This window comes from Lampetra planeri, chromosome 1 (genome assembly GCF_965212315.1).
Source record: "Lampetra planeri chromosome 1, kcLamPlan1.2.h2, whole genome shotgun sequence".
NCBI classification, from domain to species: domain Eukaryota; kingdom Metazoa; phylum Chordata; class Hyperoartia; order Petromyzontiformes; family Petromyzontidae; genus Lampetra; species Lampetra planeri.
Window position 1 is genome coordinate 24,134,877 of NC_136107.1, and position 25,061 is coordinate 24,159,937.

Genomic DNA, 25,061 nt, shown 5'->3' on the forward strand with positions numbered 1-25,061 from the left:
CGATGATATGATTGGTTTGACGGTCGAAGGATAAAGTTAAATCTAGGATGACACCGAGGTAGCTGAAGTGATCGGTGAACCTGATGCTGTGACCAAAGATGTGTATGTGTGTTGGGAGTGCTGATGAGTTGAGACGTTGCTTGGTACCTAACATGATGGACACTTACTTTTTCGGATAAAGGGCTAGGTTGTGTGCAGTGAACCACTTTTGCAAGGCGGTGGTACATTCCGAGAGCTTCTCGAATCCAGATGCATTGCCTGAATCGATGGCGGTGAATAGAATAGTGTCGTCCGCGTCCGAGTGGTGCTTAACATCGAAGCTTGCGATGAGCCGGCCGATCGGGGAAGTGTAGGCTGTGAAGAGCAGGCTACCTAGGACGGAGCCCTGGGGAACCCGGCATAATGCTTTTGTTTCAGGCGATGTGGACGTGCCCACCCTGACTGAAGATTGCCGGTCAGATTATACAAAACTATCCACTTGAGTGCTGAGCCACATATACCGAAGTCGGATTTTAGGAGGGAAGTAAGGAGCAAGTGGTTGACGGTGTCAAAGGCTGACGGCATGTCCAGACTTACAAGTGCAACAATGGAACCGGAATCAATAATCGTTAAAATGTCATCGAGCACTGTAGTGAGTGTTGTTTCTGTGGAGTAGTTTTCACGGTAAGCTGACTGGAAGCAGCAGTAGTTTGGGGAGGAGGTAATGTGTGGTTTTAGCTGGGCGAGGGCTAGTCGTTAGAGGTTCGAGAGATTAGTGATGGGACGATAACTAGATGGGTCATCCGGGTCGAGACTTGGTTTCTTTAACAAGGGGGAAACCAGTCCAGATTTGAGGTTGGACTGAAAACACCCCATAGAGAATGAGGCATTTGCGATGTTCCTGATCATGATGGCGAGTTCCGGAACACATTGCTCGAACAAGGAACCTGGGAGCACGTCGAGTGGAGATGACTTAAATTGAAGGGATTCAATTAAAGAGAAAATGTCTTTTGTAGACACCGGCTTGAGCGTAGTTAGAAAGGTGTCTGGGTGAATGCTTACAATTTCAGAAAACTGGAGCGGGGTACAATGGTGAGATGTGTGGGTAGACGTGCAGGAGTTTGCGATGGTGATTAGCTTGTTGGTGAAGTAAGTATTAAAAGAGGTGGCAAGTTTCAGTGAGGCCAGGGGATCGCTAAGGTGAGGGACCATGGTACTACCAGGATGTAGAAGATACCTGAGGGTTTTCCATAGAATGCGCGGTTTTCCGGTTTGCTGTTTTGATGCGTTCTGCAATGTAGGAGGAACGTGAGACAAGGCTACATTTGTTAGTTTTCCTGCAGGCAACTCTGTAAGCAAGTCGATCAGCAGGTAGACCACTGCGGGATGCGATAATTTCAAGGCGCCTCCTTGTTCGCTTAGCAATGATGGCGTCTCTTGAGAGCCAGTGAGTGTCGTGGGAAGACTGCCTAGCCGTTCGTGATTTTAATGGAGCCAGTTTGTCCAGCGCCGCCCTCATGTCAGCTTTTAGTTGGAGAGCGCAGATGGTTGGATCCGATGATGGGGATAACATTGAAGGCGAATTTGCGAGGAGGTGGTGTAAAGCAGAAAACTCGATACCCTTGAAATTACGGGAGTGGCGGGTGAATTTGATGGTGATTTGCTTGGGAATTTGAAGGGAAAAAAGTACGAGGCGGTGGTCGGAGTAACCAGTTTGGAAAACTCCCAGTGCAGTGATGCGTCGATGCTGGTGAGGTTCCAGAACCAGGTCAAGCATGCTCTCAACATTTGTTGAGGAAGCTCAGGTGGGGCCTCGGTTTGTGATGACCAGGTTATGGCAGGCCAAGGTTGACTCAAGGTGACTATCAATGGAGGCTGGGGTATTGCGTAGGCAATTAATGTCTCCTGTAAGCACGAGCCTGTGAGATGGGTTAGGAATGAGGTAAAGGAATTCCGAAAGCTCGTTTAAGAAGGTAGTGATGCTGCCATCTGGAGGGTGATAGATAGAAATGATGGAAAAGCACTCGTTAGTAGTGAGGGTTACGGACTGGACCTCAAAGGTGGTGGGAGACATCGGTAGATAGAGCTCTTTAATAAAGGGGTTGTTGACAGTTTGATTTGGCTGAATGCCATAATGCCTTACAAAACATGTTTTTTTAGGAGATCTTTTTTTCATGAATGAATGTGTTCATAATATAATTGGCTCAAGTGTAATTAGATGCTGTTTTGTTATTTACATATTTTGGGCCAGGCTTTCAACAGGCTTGGGTACCCATACAGTCTATAAAAGCTTTAAAGGGGCTCTTAAAATGTTGTGTATCCATGTGAAAAACATGGCAGAATGCACATGAAGACATTAATAAGGAGATGCTTTGTTTCCCCCCCACCCCCCAGGCTCTCAATGGCTTTGTGTTGGTGGTGACGGCTGAGGGACTGGTCTTTTACGTCTCCCACACCATCCAGGAGTATCTGGGCTTCCATCAGGTTGCCCTTGCCAAAAGATCACAATTCACACACCGCCCGCTCTAACCTGTACTCAACTAAATGGCCATAGTCACCCCATGGCTGTTTGATGTAATAGCCAGGAATGCACGATCTTGTTCCCTCAATATGTAAACACCTCACTCCTGTTTAGATAAGCCATTTTATAAACAGGGTTTATTTTTTTACGTAATGAAAACAGATATTTTTTACTGATAGTATGGAAATGTTTCCGTAGATCCTTTGAAGTTTATTGTAAAAGAATGGCTTTGTTTTTTCAAATGTAGTAGAGCCTTTGTGGTTTTACGAAGGAATCAAATCACGGTTGTCACTGTGTTTGTGAAGAATGTCAGCATGTTGGATTCAGCGAGTGGGCCCGTATGAGTCGCATTTTCTGCATGGGTCCTGGATTTGAGTTCAACCCTCAACGCGAAACGTCAGCACAATCTTTGTGGTTCAACTGAAATGGGTCCCATGCAAGACACCCCTGCACATCCCTCACCACTTGCCCCTTTCTGAACGATGTTGTCCTGGCATATATAACATAAGCACAATCCTTTAGGAGTGTGTGTTTTTTTATTATTGCGACTCAACACGATGTCCAGTACATAGCAACCAGTTACAGCACAGGTGGAGGGGGGGGGGCAGGGTTTTGGGGGATAGAAACTCTGCCAGTAAAAACCCGAGATCCGGGCGCACCAGGGGCTTAACGAAGGGGGGAAAATCGAGCTCTCTGTCCCACCCAGGTGGGGACCGCAAGCCAGAACACGAAAGCTTGTATGGGGAGGGAAGGATGGGGAAAGAAAACCAACATAATTAGGTAAAGAAGGGGAAGGGGGGGAGGAGTTGGCACTTTTAAATATAAATTTTATTAATGAGGCCCTCCTCATGGCGTGTTGATCATGGGGGTAGTTTTACCATATGTCACCACGCTGGTCAGTACAGGTTAGTGAAGGGATGCCCAGGACCGATTCACATCTCACCACCGATAGCCACGCTCGGGAATTTGACTCTCATCGCAAATTTAATATTGCAATGTGCTGACCAGTACAACATTGCTCCACCGCAGTTCATGTGTAAATATATTTCTGGAATATATAACAACAGTTTCACTATAAAAAAAATAATTTAAATTGTATGTTTAGAAACTAGATTTGAAGCTTTCGTGACTGCAGGAATTACTCTTTGGTTCTTTCGGTAAAGTCACGTAGAAAATCAAATAAAATAATAATAGAATACGACTTTTCGATTTGCAACACAAGCAACCATCATCAGGTAAGAATGAATGAGAAAAAAAACAAACATAGTAAACTTAGAAACACAATGCAACACAACACAGAGAGAGCCAGCCAACACAACAGCCAACACCCCACTTGGCTGACCACGCTCCTCCAAAGAATGACAAACAGAAAGACAGCGCCACTGTGTCGAGGCCTTAAATAGAGAGAGGTTAAGGGGTTGGGGCATTGAGAGGGGGGGATTGGGGCAGAGGACAATGAGAGAGTTGTGTAGAATTCCGGACCATAGTGGCCAGAGAAGGGACAATGGACTCTAAACAAACCAGCAAGGCAATATTTAGAGCAAGAAAATCGGAAGTTTGAGAAAGTAAATTTAGTAAAATTAAGTAGTGTAATGCAATGCGACACAGAGAGTCGAGTAACACGCAATTAGCGCATAGCCTGGTTTATTACGTTCTTCCAAAGATTGCTAAATTAGAAGTTAAGTGTGAAACAGACATGCAAGGAAAAATTAGAGCGAGAAATAGGAAGTTTGACAAGAAAATTAGTGAAATTAGAGAGTTAAATGCAATGCAACAGAGAGAGTCAGCTAACACACACTTAACGCATAGCCTGGTTGATTATGTTCTCCCAAAGATTGCTAAATTCGAAGTTAAGTGTTAGTTGTGATGAAACCCTCCCCGTAGAGGTGGTTCATACTAGATTAGAAGCTTTCGTGACTGCAGGAATTACTCTTTGGTTCTTTTGGTAAAGTCACGTAGAAACGAAACTAAAATAAAATAATAATAGAATACGTTTCGATTGCATTCATTCTTACCTGATGATTCTGCAAACATGACTGCTTATGTACATAATTACAATGATTAAATAATACGATATACATGTAGAAAATATTGCATAAACATTGTTGAATTTTCCCATGGACACAAGCAAATACAGTAATATCCGATTTAAGCCTCCCACTTTTAGATCGTTTTGCAAATACATCACCACTTTATTATTAATACCGCTACCTGATTTGCATCGCCTCAACACACGCTTAGCTTTGCTGACAGCATCGTCCGTCCTTTCTCGTATCCGTCGCCTCTCAACCTTCGCCTCCACCTACTTCTCTGTAAATGCCTTCGATTGACGTTGTTTGGGATTTTCGTTGTGGCACCGCTCAGGGACGCATCCCCAACGTAAACCGGGGGGTAATACTGTATAAAGGTAATTTCGTTGCAAGATGGTTAAATTTCTTAAGGTACTACTTCGTCAAATATCTATGCTACAATTATGTAAACTAGTCTCTCATTGTAGTAAGTACTTGGGTTGCAGGCCACAATCTCTTACAGACACATGCTGCTACATATTTTTCTCACCAGAATGTCTGGCCACCCAGGTACTCCTATGATGTTACTTCCTGCACACACAGCTGCCACACACACATGGTGAATGCCGAACTTGATAGCCATGGTCACCATTCGTTGAGGCTGAGATTTATGGGTTCTTTGCCATGTGCACTGTTTCGTGGATGTAAACCTTTAAGAATGCTGCAGTTTGAAACCTGTAATTTGACCTCTTAATGGGGGCCGTGATGGAAGAAACACACTTCTTTTACCATAATAATGCATGTTAACCAATATAACGCATGATGAGGTTGGATTTGTGTAGTCTCCAAAATCCCTAGTTGAAAGTGTTTTACGACATTTCCAGCAGGCACCCAGCCTTCGAGATCACCTGCTAACAATTTGGCCAGAGAAAAAGTTATTTTAACATTGTAAATGTATCCTCACTTGCCATGTTGTAAGGAATGCCCTCTTTGGATGTTTGGCCATTGTCTTATTAAGTGTTTATTAACATACGGGGGGAAACCAAAGTGCCCAGAGAAAGTCTGCCTTCATCAGAACTGCTGATGTTTTTTTAGAACTCCTTTCTTCATAACTGCTTTTTGTGTTTATTTTATTGTCCTTCTCCCGCAACTCCGATTAGCACGGTGTGAAAGAGGTTCAACATACATACATACATCAGGGGATAACACTCAACAATCTTTAAAGCTAATTGAGCTATCCACTTGCTGTGGTGACATTCTATGTGATCTGCCTGCCAACCTTGCACCCATAGCATTGAATCATAGGCATGTGCTACCGTGTATGACGTCGGCTATTAATATTAGCAGGTTGCATGCAAAAGGCAGGATGTCCTGCATGGGGTTTGCTTTTCTCATGATCTTTCTCGTTGGTGTGCAGTGCGACGTGGTCCATCAAAGTGTATACGAACTGGTCCACTCTGAAGATAGATACGAGTTCCTTCGACAACTCCATTGGGCTCTCAAGCCACCACCAGCAGCCAGAGAGGCACACAAAGATGGTTCAGGTATACATGGCAGCTTCAGAATTGCAATTAACAAATGCCTTTGTCTGAAAGTTGCACTTCAAATTAAGCAGTGGCCTTGTGACTGTTTTTGTGAATATATATATACACACATTTAATGCCAAACCCAAAACTGGCCTCTGTATTTTGTGAAATTGTATTTGGCAGAGGTGTGGACTCGAGTCATGCGACTTGGACTCGAGTCAGACTCGAGTCATGATTTTGATGACTTCAGACTCGACTTGGACTTGCCTCATCTTTGACTCGACTTGACTCGGGACTCGAGAGCAAAGACTTGAGACTTACTTGTGACTTGCACAACAATGACTTTGTCCCACCTCAGAGGTGTGGACTCGAGTCATGCGACTTGGACTCGAGTCAGACTCGAGTCATGATTTTGATGACTTCAGACTCGACTTGGACTTGCCTCATCTTTGACTCGACTTGACTCGGGACTCGAGAGCAAAGACTTGAGACTTACTTGTGACTTGCACAACAATGACTTTGTCCCACCTCTGGTATTTGGTGAAAATGTAATTTCCCTGTCTTTGGCTCAAGGGCTGCTCAGTTTGGTGCGTCTAGCTCATATCCACATTAACCAGGGCTTAGTATAACTGGATGGATGCAATGTATGATATGACTTTGTTGGGTTGATTAAACGATGTGTTTTACTCTCAATATCCTACATAAAGGATACTGCTAATGAAACATAAAGTAATGTAGTGGCCTATTGGCATCTTTGCAATTTACAGAATATTTGTTTAAAGGCATAGCAAATGTTTTGTCTACACATATAACATAGTTTATTGTAAATATGACTCCGCAATGAGAGCATGGATATTGGTTGTGACCGAGCCACAGTTCTGAGTGGGTATGAAATGTGAGTTAATTATATGTTTTGTACGATATAACATTTGTGGTTGGATGGTATAACCAGTTTCCTTAAATAAAAAATTATGATTTACCATCGTGTGACAGAGCAGTCACATATGTTGTACGGAAATCCCGAAGGAGAAGGTACATGATGCCAGGCTTGCTGTAACACAGCCTAATAAAAGTTATAGTTTCTACTGTGTGCACCTCTCCAATTGCCATTGTACAAATATGTAATCCATGTACATAGTAACCCATGCACATAGAGTTGTGACGTATGTACATAGTACTATAGGGCTGTTATATTTGATGAATCACTGAATAGAGAGGATACAATCCAAATACAACCACATTGCTTTTCGCCTTTCCTTGTGATTTATTGCATGGGGCAACAGATTAAATCACCTGTTTTTGTTTATATTTAATTTCCTTTCGGCTTGCATTTTATTGCACTGATACGTGATACAATATTTGTACTAGCTTATGGAAAGTCACAATAACAATCCACTGTATGCTTGAAAATGGCACCTTTTAAAACACTCATATATCCTTGGGATTTTTCTAATGGCCCTCTTATGTAATTGCACATTAGAATTACAGCTTAAAAACATAACTTAAACTCATTGAGGATACGTATAGCAGCTTTATGTGGCCCACATATTGCAGTGTTTCTGGATTTGCTGTACATTGCATTTGTTCTGCTTTTAAGCTGTGTACGCATCTCACAATTTGAGCTTGATACAATAACTTTTGAATCCTAAATGTAATTTGTAGTAAGGGAACAGGCTTTTGAATGGTTAGTCATAGGTTAATTGATCAGATTGAATTTCTAGGCAGGCCTCTGTTTTGTGTTGATTAGATTTGCCTAATATGTCCCATAAATGGTTTGCTTCCTGCAGTGCCTGAATTCCACATATAATTGACCAGTCACATGTGGATCTGTCTCTTTGCTGTGTTTTTTATTCTTCTCTGGAGCTCAGCCGGAAAACAACATTTTGGAAATATGGCATATATTGGGATAGCTTGTGCCATGATGATCTAAGGCTTATACACCTTGTTTCCTCCCATTGTGCTTTGGTGATGAGACAATCACGAGACAGTATAATATGTCACCCAAGATGATCGTTATTTATTATCTGCTTGTGTGTGCAGGTGACCAGGATGGCAGCACATCATCAGTGGCAGTATACAACCCACAGCAGCTACCGCCTGAAAACTCCTCCTTCCTCGAACGCCAGTTCATTTGCCGCTTCCGCTGTCTACTTGACAACTCCTCTGGCTTCCTGGTGAGATGGCATGTGCCCACACGATTGGCTTCCAAAACAAACTCGTGTGAGCTCACATTTGAATTTCTTTGAGAGACATTTGATGTCAATTATGTGCGCGTGTGTGTGTGCAACTTGTCTTTCACTGGAATTCATGATTTCTCCACATACTGACAAATATTCAATTAATATTATTTATAATATAATTTACCCACAATGTCTTGTCTGTATGTATGTTGAACTTCTTTCGCATCGTACAGAGCCAACCACGCTAATTGTAGGTGCGGGGGAAGGACAACCAACTCTAACGCAAATATAACGAGACAGTACATTTTTGGTAGCGTTTGGCGTGTGTAGCTTGGTTTTTGGTCGTGTTTGGTAGCATTTGGAATGTGTAAGAAAAGCAGACTATCCTGAGAAAACCCACGACTATGAGGTGGTGACACTGAGCACTGCTATCTCCTGGCCTCCTTGCAAGCCCCATGCTGACAACATCTGGCAAACTCCCAGTGGTCGGTACTCAACAAATGATTTGCCGATCCTGTGTTGACAGTGTTGCAAAAGCATAAATAACAAAACGTTTAACACCTTTGTCAATAGTCTTGCCTTAAAAGAAAAAAATGTATAATAGGCAACCTTTTGGGCGATGGCTTCACAGCAGATACAAAGAGTACTGGCAAGTCTCCAACCTGCTTAGCTTCTTCGACTCCATAAGGGCGATACGTCCAGAATTTTCCCAAACCTTTTTCGCCTTGTCTTTCACGAGTATATAAACTAATTTTGACAAAGTATGATGCTTTGGTTTCAAGGATGATTCTTTGGTCTGAAGGAACTATATATACAACATAATATCACCACACATTGTCTTCATCGACAATGATCCTCTGTTTCCATCCATAAGTTGAAGGGTCTCAATGCTTTAACGAGTGTTGGATTCTCCATTTGGTGTCGATAGAAACACGGTGGAAATTCCACATTCCTACAGTGGAGGATAACCACTGTTGATTGCCCCACAAATTGATACTTTACCAATCCTGCAGGGTAATAGACCGAGTCAACTCACAATTGGGATTTGAACTCATGAATGTCTAAATGTAAGTCAAGCACTTGACCACAGTATTAGTTGGGCCAATATGGGTTTCTTGAAACTTCGTAAGCATGTGTCAATAACCAACAATAAAATGTGGAGCTCTCATCCACCCATGCATTACAACTGATCCCCCGTGCCAGCATTGACATGCAAGTTTGCTCTCTGTACGCGCCAGGCTTTGCAGATGCAGGGACGCCTCAAGTTCTTGCATGGTCAGAACCGTCGTTCGGCGGATGGGTCCCTTCAACCCGCGCAGCTGGCGCTGTTCGCAGTCGCCACCCCTCTCCAGTCGCCCTCTATCCTGGAGATCCGCACCCGCAACATTATCTTCCGCACGAAACACAAGCTGGACTTCACGCCCATCGGTTGCGATGCCAAGTGAGCATTGTCTACTGGGCACACAATCACGTAACCATACGACGACTTGACAGTTGGTCACGACTCGTAGGTTGTGATTCCATGCAACAATCAATTATTCTTGTCAAATTTTTGGCCATCTTGTTTGTATTGTTTCTAGTTTACCTCTGACTTGTCCGTCCAGTTTTCTTTGCTCAATTAGGCTCAACGAAACATCACCAAGTAATTTTCATTTGATTTGTATGAATTGTAATCATGTCTAACTAACATGATTCAATGCATGCATCCTGAGCATGTGAACTGATTATAATAGATACCTCAATGGATGATTACATGGCTACTAAGAGAGCCCAATAGTTTGTAAGTTTGACTACGAGTCCATTTGCATGGAGCTTATGGTTTGATTTTCAATGCGGCTCAGTCATTTTTCTGTGTAATTGCATTTTGTCTGCAGTTAAGTTGATGTTAAATACCATTTGTGTCATTATGTGCTACTCATGAACATTACTTATTGTTAATTCCTCCTGCTTCATTTAATTGCATGTGGTTTAAAATGTTCCTCTATTTAAATCAAATTAGGAGTTAGACTGATACAACATAACCCATTATATGGAAAATCTAATTAAAAAAATTGACAATGAGCATAACATGTTAATCCAGAGTAGTTTTGGCTGTTTTTATGACATGATGGTGGGTAGCTTTATTGATTTATTTCATATACATATGGTCTTTTGTCGTTCCACCGTTGGGATGAAGGCCTCGCCGACACTATGTCAGTAAATGGGGATTGGCTGCGCTCCACCACGCTGGTCAACGCGATTTGGTAAAAAGAGGGGCCCAGAACTGGCTCGGATAACCGCACTTCACGGTTAGGAGTGGCAGGCAATCAATCTGGGAGTCGCCGGGTTCACATTTGAGCGCGCTGCGCTCGCCGCTGTGTCACGGCTCCGTTGTTAATTGACCGATGTGTGTTTGTTTATAGGGGACGTATCGTACTTGGCTACACTGAGCTGGAGCTTGCCATGCGTGGCACTGGGTACCAGTTCATCCATGCCGCCGACATGCTGCATTGTGCCGACAACCACGTGCGAAGTGAGTAGCGGTTAGCACAGCCTGTGTGTCAGAGTGAATTATGATTGGCTTCGCGCTTCAGACGATGTGTTCATCACTTATCCCGTGGCCAAAATAAATCACAGAAAACTTTTATGTTGTCATGATAATTATCTTCCTTAGGTGGTCCAATTGAAAACGCTTTCTGCTTTTGTAATTTTATTTACAATAGTATTTATTTTGGTAATATGTCAGCATGCCAATAATCACTTGTGTGAGCATCATTTACATGTTTGAAATGTCATAATTCTTAAAGTATTAAAGTGTATATAGGAAGGATTATTTGAAATGTAAAAATTGCCTGAAACATGAGGCACATATATTTTGTTATGAGGAAGTGTTGTTAACAAAAATCATTGCTTGTATACACTGTTGAATTGGTAAAGATAGAATGGATATATTACACCGCTTCATTCCAGAACTGCTGTTGACAGCTAAATGCTAAAAAACATTATGCCAATAAAAAAATACTCCCAAATCTTCAAGACAGCAGTTAACATATCTGGCGTCTTGCTTCCAGTTAAACTCGCCTTTAGCCCGTCTAAGAATGGGTGTATCGCAGTAAATCTGAAATATTCAATCGAAAATAATGTTCCGCTCATCATTATTAATAATAGCGTTACGGAATTAGCGTGACATCAGGGTCCTGGATTTTTACATATAAAAAATTAAATGTGTCAAAGTGTAAGTGATCGGATTGAGCTGAGTGCGATGTTTTCTGCTCTGCCCTGTTTGGCAGTGATGAAAACTGGGGAGAGTGGCATCACCATCTTCCGGCTGCTCACCAAGGGCAACCGCTGGGCTTGGGTACAGGCCAATGCGCGCCTTGTCTACAAGAACGGCCGCCCAGACTACATCATAGCAACACAAAGGCCACTCAGGTGGGCCATGCCTTGACCTAGTTGCATTGTATTGAAGGACATACGTTTGCTCTGAGGTAGTCAGGTGGCATGCCAAATATTGCCCCCTCAAGACACTCGGTCCCACTGCACTGAAATCAATGGGTTAAAATTACAGATACAAAAACAAAGATCCCCCATATAGCCTTAACAGACTGTTGGGGCAAGTGCTGTTAGCGAGCACCTACGAAGGCCGCCACGGCACACGAGGGGGTGGGGTGGCCAGCACCACGCCCGGCTGCCTTTGTCTCAGGTACTCATTTGAAACTGAGTGGACCTAGGGGAGGCCCAGGACCAGTTCAGATAATCATCACCGGTGTTGACCATGAGCGGTAATCAAACTCGAGTCACCGGGTTCGTAGCGCAGCTCGCTAACCGTTGCACTATTGTTCCCTACAAATACAGTTGTACAAAGACACACCCAAAGAGACGTGTCTATCTGTATCTCCATGTGAGCAACAGAGATTCTACAAAGAAGCACTCGCAGAGATATACACATATGTAGTTAGTGTATTATTGCACTTTTAACTGTATTTTGCTGGGGACAGCAAGTAATTGAAAAATCACGTGATATAATACGTAAAAAATTTGTGGTGAAATACTGCCATTGTATCTTTGTGAAAAAGGTAACATTATATGCTCAGCAGCTTTTACTTTAAAGTGACCACATTTTCCACTTTTAAATGTGGCAAATATACAAGAATGCTGTCGAAAATGTTGCTTGTTAGTGGAAGCTGCAGACAGTTGTAGGCTTACACGATGCTTATTTGTGCTCCTGCAGCAACGAGGAGGGAGAAGAACACCTGCGCAAGAGGGCACTGCAGTTCCCTTTCGCCTTCACGACCGGTGAAGCGATGCTCTACGAAACAGGCTTCCTGCCCCCGGAGATGCAAGGGAACCTTCCCCCGAAAGATGAAAATCATCTGTTAATCAAGAGGATGAGCAGCGGGAAGAATTCTGAGTGGGACAAGAAGGTGGATCCCAGCTCGCTGCTCGGTGCCATGATGCAGCAGGATCAGACCGTGTACGTGCGGCCACCAGCCACTGAGAGCCGTTTTGCCACGGACTTGGCAGGAGGTTTAAGCATGCCTAGCTTTGTGGCAGAGTCTTCACACAGCGTCGGTCAGGCTTCTGGGTGGAATGGAGGCAAGGGCAGCTTGTTAAGCTACGTGAAGATTGAGTCTGACGTGGAGAAAAGCCTCTCTGAGCCAAGTTCATCGGATTCTGGCTTTCAAGTGCCAGACGAATTGAATGATATTCTGGAAACACTGGGCCTAACCATAGATGACATTGAGTTACTTGAGGAGGAGGAGAAACAGCTGATGATGGATGTGGATTGTACACCAGACCTTGAGAGTATTCTTTCAAATGATGATATCCTTTCCTTGGTTCAGGAGTCACTCAATAAAAACAACTACCTGAGGGTACAACAGCCACAGATGCGTCATGGAAGCAGCAATGATTCCACCATGCAAACATTTGAGAACTACTTGCAGCCTTCACAGACATTCAACGGAAGGTTGCAGTCTCATCTTCCAACACAGAAAATGCGTCCGTATGGACAGTTTGGTGCAATGCCTGCTGATGGCATTGAACAAAAGTTTAAAGTCCCATGCAACATGCCGGGTTCAACAAGTACAAGTGGAACACAACCTATGTCCATTCAGAATGTCAGCTTGCAAAACACTCCCTTTGTAAGTTCTGTCCAGAATGCTCAACATGGTCCACTTCAATGTGCAACACATAATACTGTGTTTCAAAGTGGAATGAGCCAAAATATAGTGCAAGCCACAACCAGGAAAAGCAACATACCTGGTCAGCTATCAAACTTGCAGCCTCAGGACTTCAAAGGACAGCCTTGGGGCACCATGCATGCACAAAGTCAAGATTTTGCAAACACGATGCAAGGCCACTTTGTCATGAATGGAAGTAAAGGGCAAAATGTAGCAGCAACTCAGAGCTATAGAGACAGGTTTCCAGGACAAAGCATAACTTACAATGAAACAATTAAATATGGAGTCCTTTCCCAGAATCTTGTGAATGGTGTACCGCCACAGAACCAAATGGGTGGAGTCACTGTCCAAAGTCCAGTCAGTGCCGTGCAGGTTGAAAGTCCACTGAATAGTCTTCCGGTTCAGAGTGCATTAAATACAATTCATGGACAAATGCAAATGAGTAGCCCAGGAGTGCAAAGTGAAATAGATGCTGTACCAACGCATGACAGTGCTCTTGAAAACATTTTATCCAAAAACTGCATGCAAACATCATTGGTTGGTGCTCAACCACAAGGCACCTGTGACTGGCCTCGTAAGACTCACCCGCAAAACATGCATCTGCAGCCAATGGAGTTTCCTGGAGGACATACTGCAAACTTTAATGGGACAGTCGGCCACAGAGAGTTCAGTGCACCACAGCAAATGTGTACTACTGGAGTAGCAGTTCCTTTACAGCAATCGTCATTTCCCGGCCAATCCCAACACTTCCTGGGCTACTCCACAGACTCGTCGCAGTTGGGAAATGCAAGGAACCAACAAGTGAACTCACACCAGTATAACAACGACCATCAGCATCATCCGCTCCAGCATCAAGGCCAATACAATGAGGAAAAACGTATGGCTCCCTGCAATTTCCAGATGCAGAGTTCCTGTCCGCCAGCCAATCAGCAACGACTCACTGCTGAAGAGGTGAGATTCTTAAAGACAGGGGAATTGTATGAGCGATGTTCTCTGAGCAACTGCAAAAGTTATTTCTTTACAAGATATTTGCCTTGTCTTGCTTGCTTCTGCAGATATGTGTACTTAGGTGTGCAAATTAATGAATGATTTTTTTTATAATGTAGGTGAAACCATGAGGACATATTCACTTACTTTATTGACAAAACCACTGAAACACATCATCACAGATTGCCTCCTTGTTGGGACATTTTTTGTATCAACATTTTAAAAATAAAATAGAAAGGATAGATGCAGAAATTCTAGGATTTAAAAATATCTAATTAGCAGAGCCAGTTTTTTTGCTTCATAGAACTGAAATACATATTGGCCATATACCCAATTGTGTTTGAGTGCAAGGACACCTATATCACCAGCATGAAAGAATACAACCCTCTTGCCAAGATGTGAATTATGGCATAGTATTACAGAATAAACTCGAAACTAAGCAGGAGGATGGAAACCACATGGTGAGATTGGCGACTGATCTATCCTCATACATTTGACCAGCAGCTTCATGAAAATGCCTTACCGTGCAAGATATGCGTGCACACACATATACAGTTCACACTGTACGTGTGTGCGCACGTAAATCTTTGTTTATTCATATATTTAGCAAAACCCTGTCACAAGTAGGATTTAGTTTGAATTGTGCGATGATCCAGCAAATTATGAATGTTGGCTTTCCATTGTGTTTTAATGCTACATACAAAATAGGTAATGTCATGGGTTGCATTGTCAGACTTTTACACCCACCCATTCACCTTCAATTTGAAACGCATGTGTTCTGTGCTTCCGGTGATATTAGTAAGTTTGGAAACAAAGTAACTTGCCAATGCAAAAGTGGAGAGATTTGTTTTTATTGCTTTTTCTAAATTATATCATTATTATTATTATTGATCTTAAGTTAAAACTTTAGGATTATGGAATTGGCAGCACTGGCTTATGACCACCAAGGCAGATATGAGCACTGGGCCTTGCTTATTTGTGCAGGGAGAAACAATGACTTTACTGTAAAAAGCCATAGAAACCCGAAATTCCACTGGGTTATCAGAATCCTAGCCATAGACAGGTGTTGTGTATGGATGGGACATGGGAAGAAAAACACCGAAATATCGGACACATCGATGTACTCTACACGCAAACATCGGGTCAAAAAAGTTTTAATTAATCCTTTACAGGAAAGAGTTATTTGAAATATTCAAAATCAATGTTTAATATAGAATAAAATAATGAATAATTAATACAATAGCAAAACGTATACTCAAAAGACCGATGTTGCACGATCAGCACTCAATCAACAATGAACTTACATCTACTTTCCAGAATGTCAACTTTAAACCTATCTATAGTACTTTCAATGACGACACGTTGTTTTAATCAAATAGCTTAAATATATACCAGCCTTTCAGCGTGAAAAACAAAACAGAAACGAATTTCTTTACAACTGCTTTTTGTGTTTAGTTTGTTGTTGGCTACGTACGGTGCGAAAGAAGTTCAACATACATGCATATAGCAGCTCGATACGAGACATTCGGCCATCGGGGATCCTAGTCTCTGTTTGCACCACCTGGGTTAAAGGGAGCTTGGGGGGGGGGGCGGCGGCGTCTCACTGTCGGCACACATGGTATTATTGTTGCTGTCAAATGGCGGCAAGTCACTTGTACATAATTTATTACCAATGCAGCTTTAGCATTAATTTAACTGAACGCTTGCTTCACGTTTTGACTCGTTGCTGATATTGCAAGTGCAGTGTTGGCTTAAGTGCTGCTGTGAATGTGAAGCCACACGGTGGCTGGAGGTTTCGTCCGTAATTCGATGTGTTGACAGGGGAAAGATACTGATATGAAATGAAGCAAAAAGTTGACCTGTCTTGAATTTAGTTGAGGTTGCTCAACACCTGGATGGATATAATTGCCACTTGGTGGCAGGATGTACGTTTCTCTGTCGTATGAACCTGAAGCAACTGCAGCGACCTGCAGAACACATGGTTGCAGCAGACCACAATTGTAGTTGGCAAACAATACATACATATTCCAATCATATCAACATTACCAATGATTAATTTCTAAAAGTTGTGTTGTGAGACACCACTTGGTCAGGAATCAGATTGTGTCGTTGTGAACAGCTAATTGTGATGAGCTACAACTGTAAATGCATCTTGAATGTTAAATGTTTGGACTCCTGTATTACAAAACGTTTCCTGCAGAAAAAAAACATGCTTTGTACTCACGAGACTCTTTATATGAATGTGTTCCGAAGGCTTTAAAAAAAAAGATCACTCAAGCCACACTTTTTTTGGTAGAGTTTTTTTCTTCAATAAGAGGTTTTTCAAGAATGAAACCTGTTCAGAAATACAATGGTTGATACATTTCTCAAGACAGTTACAGACACACCAGAAAAGACACACAGCAATAAGCACGCAGGCATACTTGTGCTGCCCATTCACATTTGTTTATTTCAGATTATCACAACCACACTGATGTTCATCTTCAGAATGTACAGAGTATAACATATGTATTTTGTATAGCTCACAGGTCAAATTGGATTTTAATGTTTGCCAATGATGTCATGTTGGGTCTGGCTGGAATAGGCCTTGGGTCAAAGTGTAACAGTGGAGTGTTCAGTCCAGGTATTGTTGCAGGTTGCTTTGTATTTAAATAGCGATGACTCATCCACATATGTTGTAAAGCCTAGGAAGAAATGCATACTTTTAGCTAATTACGAAGTGCTTTTGACAATACGGGTACTGGTGGTGATCATTGACGCATATTTAATTGGTTATCAATTAGCATAACGTATAATGCTAAACATGCATTGAGGGGTTTGTTGCGAAATAGAAGAAATCCCTTGAGCGGTACGGTTTTTCCATACTAAGACCTCGGATGTCATGCCACAGTTCACTTCACATGCAAAACTTGAGTCACATTTGGACACAACCATTTCAGTGTAAGGGGGGGTGTTTTATGGGCTAGTTTCCTAATTTCCTTACGACTGTCCAGGGAGTCATTTCAGCCAAGTCTATTGAGGTTGGTAATTCGGAAAAAAATTCCACATGCTTTACGACATCCACCAGTACTTATACCCCTCATTATTCATAATAGACGTTTTTTTGGTTAGATCGTGTAAATATATGTCGTTAAACCTGCCACCACCCGACACAGCCAACTAGTAAGGGTTGTCACGTAAATGGAACATGCCAATTCGTCACTAGTACAGCACACCGGTGTGTTGGAGAGCCAAGCCACAATATTTGCAAACTGAGTACGACGTTTCGCCAGTAATTACAACTAGCTTCATCAGGAGACAACCCAAAAACCTCTTTTATGGATGATAGTGGTTGCGAAAGCCTACGCGTTAAACTGATTTCTATTTGTATGACGTTTCGTGGCGGGTTTAACGACACATATATTTACTGATTGGTCCACACCTCTGGTCTAACACCGTTTGAGACGAGACTCAAAAGAAAGCTGTCTCCTGGTGTGGACCAATCAGTTTCAAGAACAATGCAGAAATTATCAGAGTATGTTTTTTGTTTGCATTCTGACCACAAGCATTGTGGTTAATGCAGACATGATTCCTTGTAAAAGGTTTCAGTTTGGTGTTTTAACATCTTAACACAACGGTTTTGTTGCCATAAAAAAGGGGAAAACCTATTCTCATTCAACACATGGTTGCTGTTTACACAGAAAAATACTTGGTCTACAATGTGGCAGGTATACAAGGTCATGGATAAGGGAATTTGTGACTGCAAAAATGTACATATTTTATGCTCCGTTGACAAAAGTTTGATAGTTCTATAATGACTGCCAACAAAGTCCCAATATACTTCACAGTATATCGCTCAAATGATACGACTCCCAATAAATGATGCATTGGCATGCAGGGTTTACCATGCTTTCCGTGTCTTCACAACAGCCGTGTTCACAAAACGAATACCGAATATAGTGTAGGATTCAGCTTTGCAGTGACAATGATGGAATACACACACGCACATCATTGTAATGTACGTAGCGTTGGACACATGCCGAAAAAAGGGTATTAGGACCGTTTGAATAGTCGGTTGTACGTAGCAGGCCTAATGCATGTTGGAGGAAAGGCAATGTCTTCCTGTTTGGCAGATACACGTTAAAGCGGAGCATTTTTTCCACGAGTTTTGCACGTAATTATTTTTCTCCTTGTACTCATTAAATTCACGTTCCTTTCTCTGACCATCCCACCCCACCTTTGGTCTTCTCCAGATGGCGGCCATTTACTGCACTCAAGGCAGTGTACTGCTCCCTGCTGGTGGCGTCGGCACGGCGAACGCGGCAAGCCTGGCTCCTGCAGATGGCGCTCAACCCTACCCTGAGATCAGCCAGACGGATTACTACGGATAAGTGTTTGAAAAGAAAAGTTAGATATTCTTCATGGGCTCAAGTGATGGTTTTTTTTCTCCAGATCCCCAGAAGGCACGTTCAAAGGACAAAGAAAACATGGAATGTGAAAAACAGTGAATCGGACGTTCAAGAAAAATTTCACGTCATGTATATAGACCTCATTTTGAAAATACCAATAATGAAGTGTATATCTCAACAAAATTCAAACACGCATGAGCATTATTGAATGCAAGTTCACATTTTAGTGTATGCTCTGATCCGCGTATGAGGTCATGCACAAAATCTTCCTTACGCACACTTTGGTGTATGCTGCTTGAATGCTCTTAAGGAAGGATTACATATTTTTCCAATGAACACTTCTGTGAGCTTTATATTTCGATGAGCAAGCTGCTTGTCGTTTCCAGCTTTCTGTGTCTTACACAGCAGAAGTTATTTATGTTAACAATGGTACACACATTAAATATATTCCTAAATGGTATCTGCATTATCATCAACGTTGGTGCTTGATTATATTTGCATAGTCACAGCAACGTAATAGTTATTGTAATCAGAACGAATGTTATTGTTAGAGAATGGCTGCAGTAATTGTTTGTCGGGTCATATCACATACAGAAGAGAATGTCTGTAAAGGGCTGGTCTGTTCTGAAATGTTATAGTTACCACACAATGGGTACATACAGTACACCCTTTTGATTTAAAGTTTTTAAAATGTGTCAAGCATACCAATTTTGTGTCCAGAGCACAACATAAGTGGCCTAGAGTTCTAACAATTGCAGGTCGTCCACTGGGTTGACAGTACAGTAATTAAATTCAAGCAGAAACATTTAAATTTTGATGATTGCCGTAATGCAGCTGTATTGTCAGTTTGTCCAAGATGATCCTGACACTGCATTAATTGTTGAAGCATGCAATGGCACCATTTCCAACTAGCTTTCAATGGCACTACACTGGTTCCATACAACAAAAGTACATGGTACCTAGGAGAAACACTAGTCTCATGAATGGAATCGTTTTTACACAGCTGTTTTACAACTGCAATTGTGCACAGCACGGTTAATTTAAAACAAAAAAATACATTATGTAAGCAATGGCTCATTATTTAGCTCTCAAATACTACACGGGTTTGTGTAACAAGCTACTCGCACTTGTTTGCAAATACTGAACTTTGCACTTGTTTATTTTCTCACACAGCCACTGCAAGAGAGGGCACTGTGATCAGTCTTTCACGCACTTTTGGCAACATAAATAATCCCTTCTTGACTGTGGAGACCAAATTCTATTCAGTTCTTCACTCATGTTAGTTTGGTCCTCAGTGAAATGTAACCTATCTTAAGATGTGCATTAGGAGGAAATGTTTTAAAGTGTTACCAAGTAAAACTCCAGCATATACCATTGTTAATACCATCAATTTGTGCGATTCGCAAACATTGTCTATGAAACCAGTAAATACATATATTTGTTTATTTTACTCGAGTACATCCATTCTGTAAATAATCATTTATTTGGTCCTCTGATGATGTGTATATACATAAACTACAGTGTGTCGGGCTTCTTTCTGGTCTATAAAGTCTATTTTGATATTTTTGCTTCCATTAAAACATCTTCCACTGCAGGTTCTTTACATTACCTTAAAATGAGGTCGTTTTAAGTTTGTTTGTTCATTTCTCAGTCTTAAGTATGCATGTTAATTTCTGTAGTGGAAGAGGTTGTGGGAATTAGATAAAATAGAAAATCGTACTTGTTTTTTTCTTGTTTAAAATGTTTGTAAGTTGTCATATCACAACTTAAGATAAAACATTTACTGTTTGAGGCTCTTATTCTTGTAATTATGTAGTAAATATTGTATCAAAAATATTTTTACTTAAAATTAATTAGCACTTACTGTGAGGACAAATCATGAAAATTGTAATCCTTACTGTATAAAATACATGGTATACAATATACAGTATACATAATTGCATATTGGAGCTGGTTGGTGACAAATTGTTCATATAAACTGTTAAGTTTATTCAAATGTCAATTTGGCTTTGCTCAGTTTTTCTGCTGCTGTGTTAACTATCTTTTCAATTGCATGCATTGCTTTTCTATATTTTTGTTACTAATTGTTAATAAAAACAAGATGGAGACTTGGGATAGTTTTCAGGCCTTGCGTAAGAGGTTTGGATAAGGACACTAATAACTAGTGAGAAACAGTTTTAATTGTTATTGTTCTTTTAAGTCACTAATGTGTTGTTGTAATGGTAGTCTATTAGTTGCAACCTGGTGCTTCTTAACATAGTTTCAGAAATATTGGTTTCAAGGTCAATCAAAAATAAGTCAAACACAAATGTGTGTCAACTTTCAAGGAAACCGAGGCAATGAGTTGGGAGAACCTGCAGATGCTCATTGGTTGCCACTTTTTTTTCAAAATAGGCTTGACATTGAGTAGACGGCACAAGTGAAGTGTAGTGGTAACACAGTAAAGTGTACATGTATGTCCATGCCATTAACATGCACATTTGAAAACTCAAATGCTGTGTAGAAATGTATTTTTTACCCTCACTTTGTTAAACATGTATGTACCAGCTCTTAATCTTTATATGTATACTGTATATATGAAATATGTATTCACAAACGTAGATTGCATTGCTATTGCATATATATTACACAATATATTTGGCTATCATATAATTGATATTGTACAGTACTAATATTTAATTAGTTTTTACACGTGTCAAATATCATTTGTTTTTGTTATATTGTTAGATTTTACTTTTTGGCAGCCGACAGCATGTTTTGTAAATCATTAACCTGCTCAACACACCAGAAGTTTAAAACTAAAATCTACTGTCCTGGAGGCAAGACCTTTTCTGTGGTCTCGCTTCACCACACACACGAAGCTTCACACTGTGGAAGCCCTCAGTGCTATCACTTCTGTGGCCATCAGTGGTTTTCGTGAGCTACACATCAGGGGTTATATTTTTTGTTGCTAATGGAGTTTGCTCCCTTAGTGCGGTGCTAGCAGGGACATAGCACAGGCCAGTTTGGCTCAGGACTGGCTCTCAAGTATTAACCCGCTAGAGTTGTGAGCAATCAGCTGATCCCTGCAGCGTTTCAATGTTTTGGTAACAGAGAAACAAGTCTTGGTCATATGCAACCTCTTAAGCGGTGGCAATGAGTTGCCAGGGCTCACCTCATTATGATCTCCTCATGCATCTTTATCCTTATATGAGTGAAGGAGGTGGGGATGTGACTGGTGGTGGCCCATCACTTGGCAGGTGTAGAGAACAGAGTTGTCGATTGGCTAGGTCACAAAACTCGTGAGGTCCGGGGAGTGGAGCTTGCTGTGTCAGGATTCAGTCAGGTTCAGACTGACTGCCTTGAGGTGAAGATGGCCATATTTTAAAGGATCAGCTTGACATCAAAGGTGCTTGACGTTGGAAGTCACAGAGAAGCTGTACTCGCCGAATCTACAAATCATTGGCATACATTTGGGATCTGGTGTTCAATTGAATATTCTGCCATGTCAGCAGTTTTGAACGTTCGAGTGGAGGAGTTTCAAAAAGGGACTGGCCCTATCCTTGCTCCATAAGAGTGGCCACAATTTTGATGGGTTTAAAGGAAAATTGGTTGGCTCATCTAGTCTGGTCATCAAGCAATATGTCAGGTGAGGTCCTGCAGTGAGGTTGGAGGTGGTCCCATTGAGACCTTCTAGCCTTTAGAGTGTATTGCAAATCAGACTTTGAGCCCCTGGCTACGTGTTAATTTAAGCTTTTGAATATGAAAATTGTGTTTCTGGTGGCCGGTAACTTGACCAGGAGAGTTGGAGAAATCCACGCGCTACTGTATATTGCAACCCTTCATTCATTGCTCTTCATAGGGATAAGATAGTGTTGACGATCCTGTCAGGTTTTTTTCCCAAAGTGGTGTCCATGATTCACGTAAATCAGGAAATTGTTAACCTATTTCTGCCCAAACCATTCAGATTTGAGGGGCAGAGGTCCTTACATAATCGTGGACGTGATTTGCTACTTGACGTTTTATTCTGGGCAAAACAAGGATTGGCATTAAAATGAACAACTTGTGCTTTATTGAGGCTCACAGTTATTTAGGTAGTCTCAAAATCGAGAATTGGCATCTGTATCATGAATTAAGAGGTATTCAGCCATCTCTAAGCTGTATGGTCCTCTCTGCAAAAGGGCTATGGCGACGCCATGCTAGCAAAGTGCAAGCTCAACTGGAGAGGTATTTGTGAGGGGGTTGTGTGGTGAAAACCACACTTTTGTTAAGCACTACAGGCTTGACACTGGCCTCAAGGGATGTCACGTTTGTCAAAGCAATTCTCTTGTTGGGTGTCCCTTAGTGTTATTGATGCATTATTCTCCCACCTCCGGAACTGCTATGTATTGTTTTACGATTTCCAGAATGTCAAAAGCTGCTGAAGGTAAACACCTGAAACCTGGTTTTGTAAGGCAGCCGTTGGCATGTTCCACTCCCTTCCCCACTGAATGAGGGATCTGTAGTTTTTGTGTGTCCCCATCTGTCTAATTTATTTGAGAGCAGTTTGGAGTTTTTTTTATTGTTTAGTTTCAACAGTCACTGAGGGCTTCCATTGCACAGGGTCACCTGCGTGGTGATGTGAGCCCCAGCAGTGACAGGTGTTACCTAAGGGTGGTTATTTTTCGAGTGGTTATTTTTCGAGTTTAAGACCTTCTGGTGTGCTGGGCATGAAGTGAAGTTAATGATTTATGAAGCAAGTTAATTTCTGACTCAGAAATCCATGCTTTAGGTACTGCTAGTGTAATCCTAGTAGACATAGCCTGATGTTATATGATAGATGGAGGTAAAACTTATTTTTTTATCGTATCATAGTCATTTAAATTTTAGTTTTTTTTTAGCTTTTATAATACAATATTTCATTACCATGTTTATATATTGTGTCGGAATATTTGACATACTTGATTTGAAGCTTTCGTGACTGCAGGAATTACTCTTTGGTTCTTTTGGTAAAGTCGTGTAGAAACGTGACTTTGGTTCTACGTAACTTTACCGAAAGATCCAAAGAGTAATATTTGACAAGGCTGACAACTAAATCTAACTTGTAAAAAACATCGTTTTAATTAAGTGCCTTTAGATGAAACAAACCGTTTTTAATACTTGTCGGTTAATTTGTATTTGCTGTTTATAAGTGTAATTACAGGAAATATATTGCGAGGAAAAAATAAACATCTTTGCTGGCGTGACTACGTGCCCAGGTCTTACCACTCATGACTCTACTTGCCATGGACTACACTTATCAGACTCACAATCACAAGACACTCACCACTCTCAAGACACCACTCACACCCATCAGACACTCACCACTTAGGCACTCACCAGACATTGACATGAAACACTACTCACCATGCTCTACGCACTCATCAGACACTCAACCGCAAGTCTTATATATGTTGAACTTTTTTGAACGATACGTGCCCAACCGTGCTAATCGGAGGTGCGGTGGAAGGACAATCTAAACAAAAATAAATTCAAAAAGAAATGTTTTCAGTCTAGATGTAGAAGTGTATAGCTTCAGTGGCTTCCTAATATCGGAAGAGCGTTCGAGACGGCCACAGAAGTGCATCTGAAAGTGAGCGATGAAGTGACCATGTTTGTTCGATGGCCAGCCAAAAGTTGCTGCGAGAAAGACCGGAGTTTGCGTGATGGTTTGTGCTCCTTGACGAGATCAGCAAGATAGTGTGGTTAATTCGTGGTAAGTACTTTGTGTGGAATGAGTGCGACCTTATAATGTATTCGTTCAGCAATCGGAAGCCAATGCAGCTCAGCGAGCACCGGACGGACACGGTCGGATCTTGCAGTACCCGTCACGAAACGTGCTTAACAAATTCCCCAGACCTCGCGATTTTTACCTTCGACTCATATCCACTCAACAGTGATGGTGACGGCCTAACACCGGAGCAAATCTAAACCTTTACATCTGTAGTATTGTACAGACGGACTCTTCAACGTCTTTTGTAGCACACACTTTTATTCGTCTTATTGACACAGTCCCTATGCACTGAGGGGTATACGGTCCCCTCACCCGTTACACTCAGAACGTACAAGCCCCCGTACCCTACAGGCTACTTAATATCCCGCTCTTTCAGTGTCCTCTGACTGGACCTAGGGAGATGTCTCCCCGACCACTGGTTACTCTGAACCCTAGCCCTTATAAGGGCTGGAGGGCTTGGTCCAGGGTCCTAGGCTTCTTCCGCCGTCTTGGGTCTTCGTGTAGTCGAACTCCCCGAGAGCTCTGAGCGCTCTGGCTTTATACTTGTTCGTGGCCGGGTTATCCAATCCCCGGCCACC

General features: G+C 41.8%; 1 protein-coding gene across 4 annotated transcripts in view; it reads left to right on the forward strand.

Annotated features, from left to right (window-relative positions):
- LOC144720515 (aryl hydrocarbon receptor-like) overlaps positions 1-23,956 on the forward strand; it is a 68,172-nt gene extending 44,216 nt beyond the window's left edge. For all 4 annotated transcript variants that reach the window (XM_078597313.1, XM_078597305.1, XM_078597296.1 and 1 more), the window contains 8 exons: positions 2,374-2,463; positions 5,927-6,053; positions 8,076-8,209; positions 9,454-9,656; positions 10,618-10,727; positions 11,485-11,626; positions 12,426-14,328; positions 18,597-23,956. In XM_078597313.1, the coding sequence (XP_078453439.1) occupies positions 2,374-2,463; positions 5,927-6,053; positions 8,076-8,209; positions 9,454-9,656; positions 10,618-10,727; positions 11,485-11,626; positions 12,426-14,328; positions 18,597-18,734 (2,847 nt within the window). In that variant the 3' untranslated portion in view covers positions 18,735-23,956. The remainder of the gene's footprint in view (positions 1-2,373; positions 2,464-5,926; positions 6,054-8,075; positions 8,210-9,453; positions 9,657-10,617; positions 10,728-11,484; positions 11,627-12,425; positions 14,329-18,596) is intronic.
- The last annotated feature ends 1,105 nt before the right edge of the window (positions 23,957-25,061 follow it).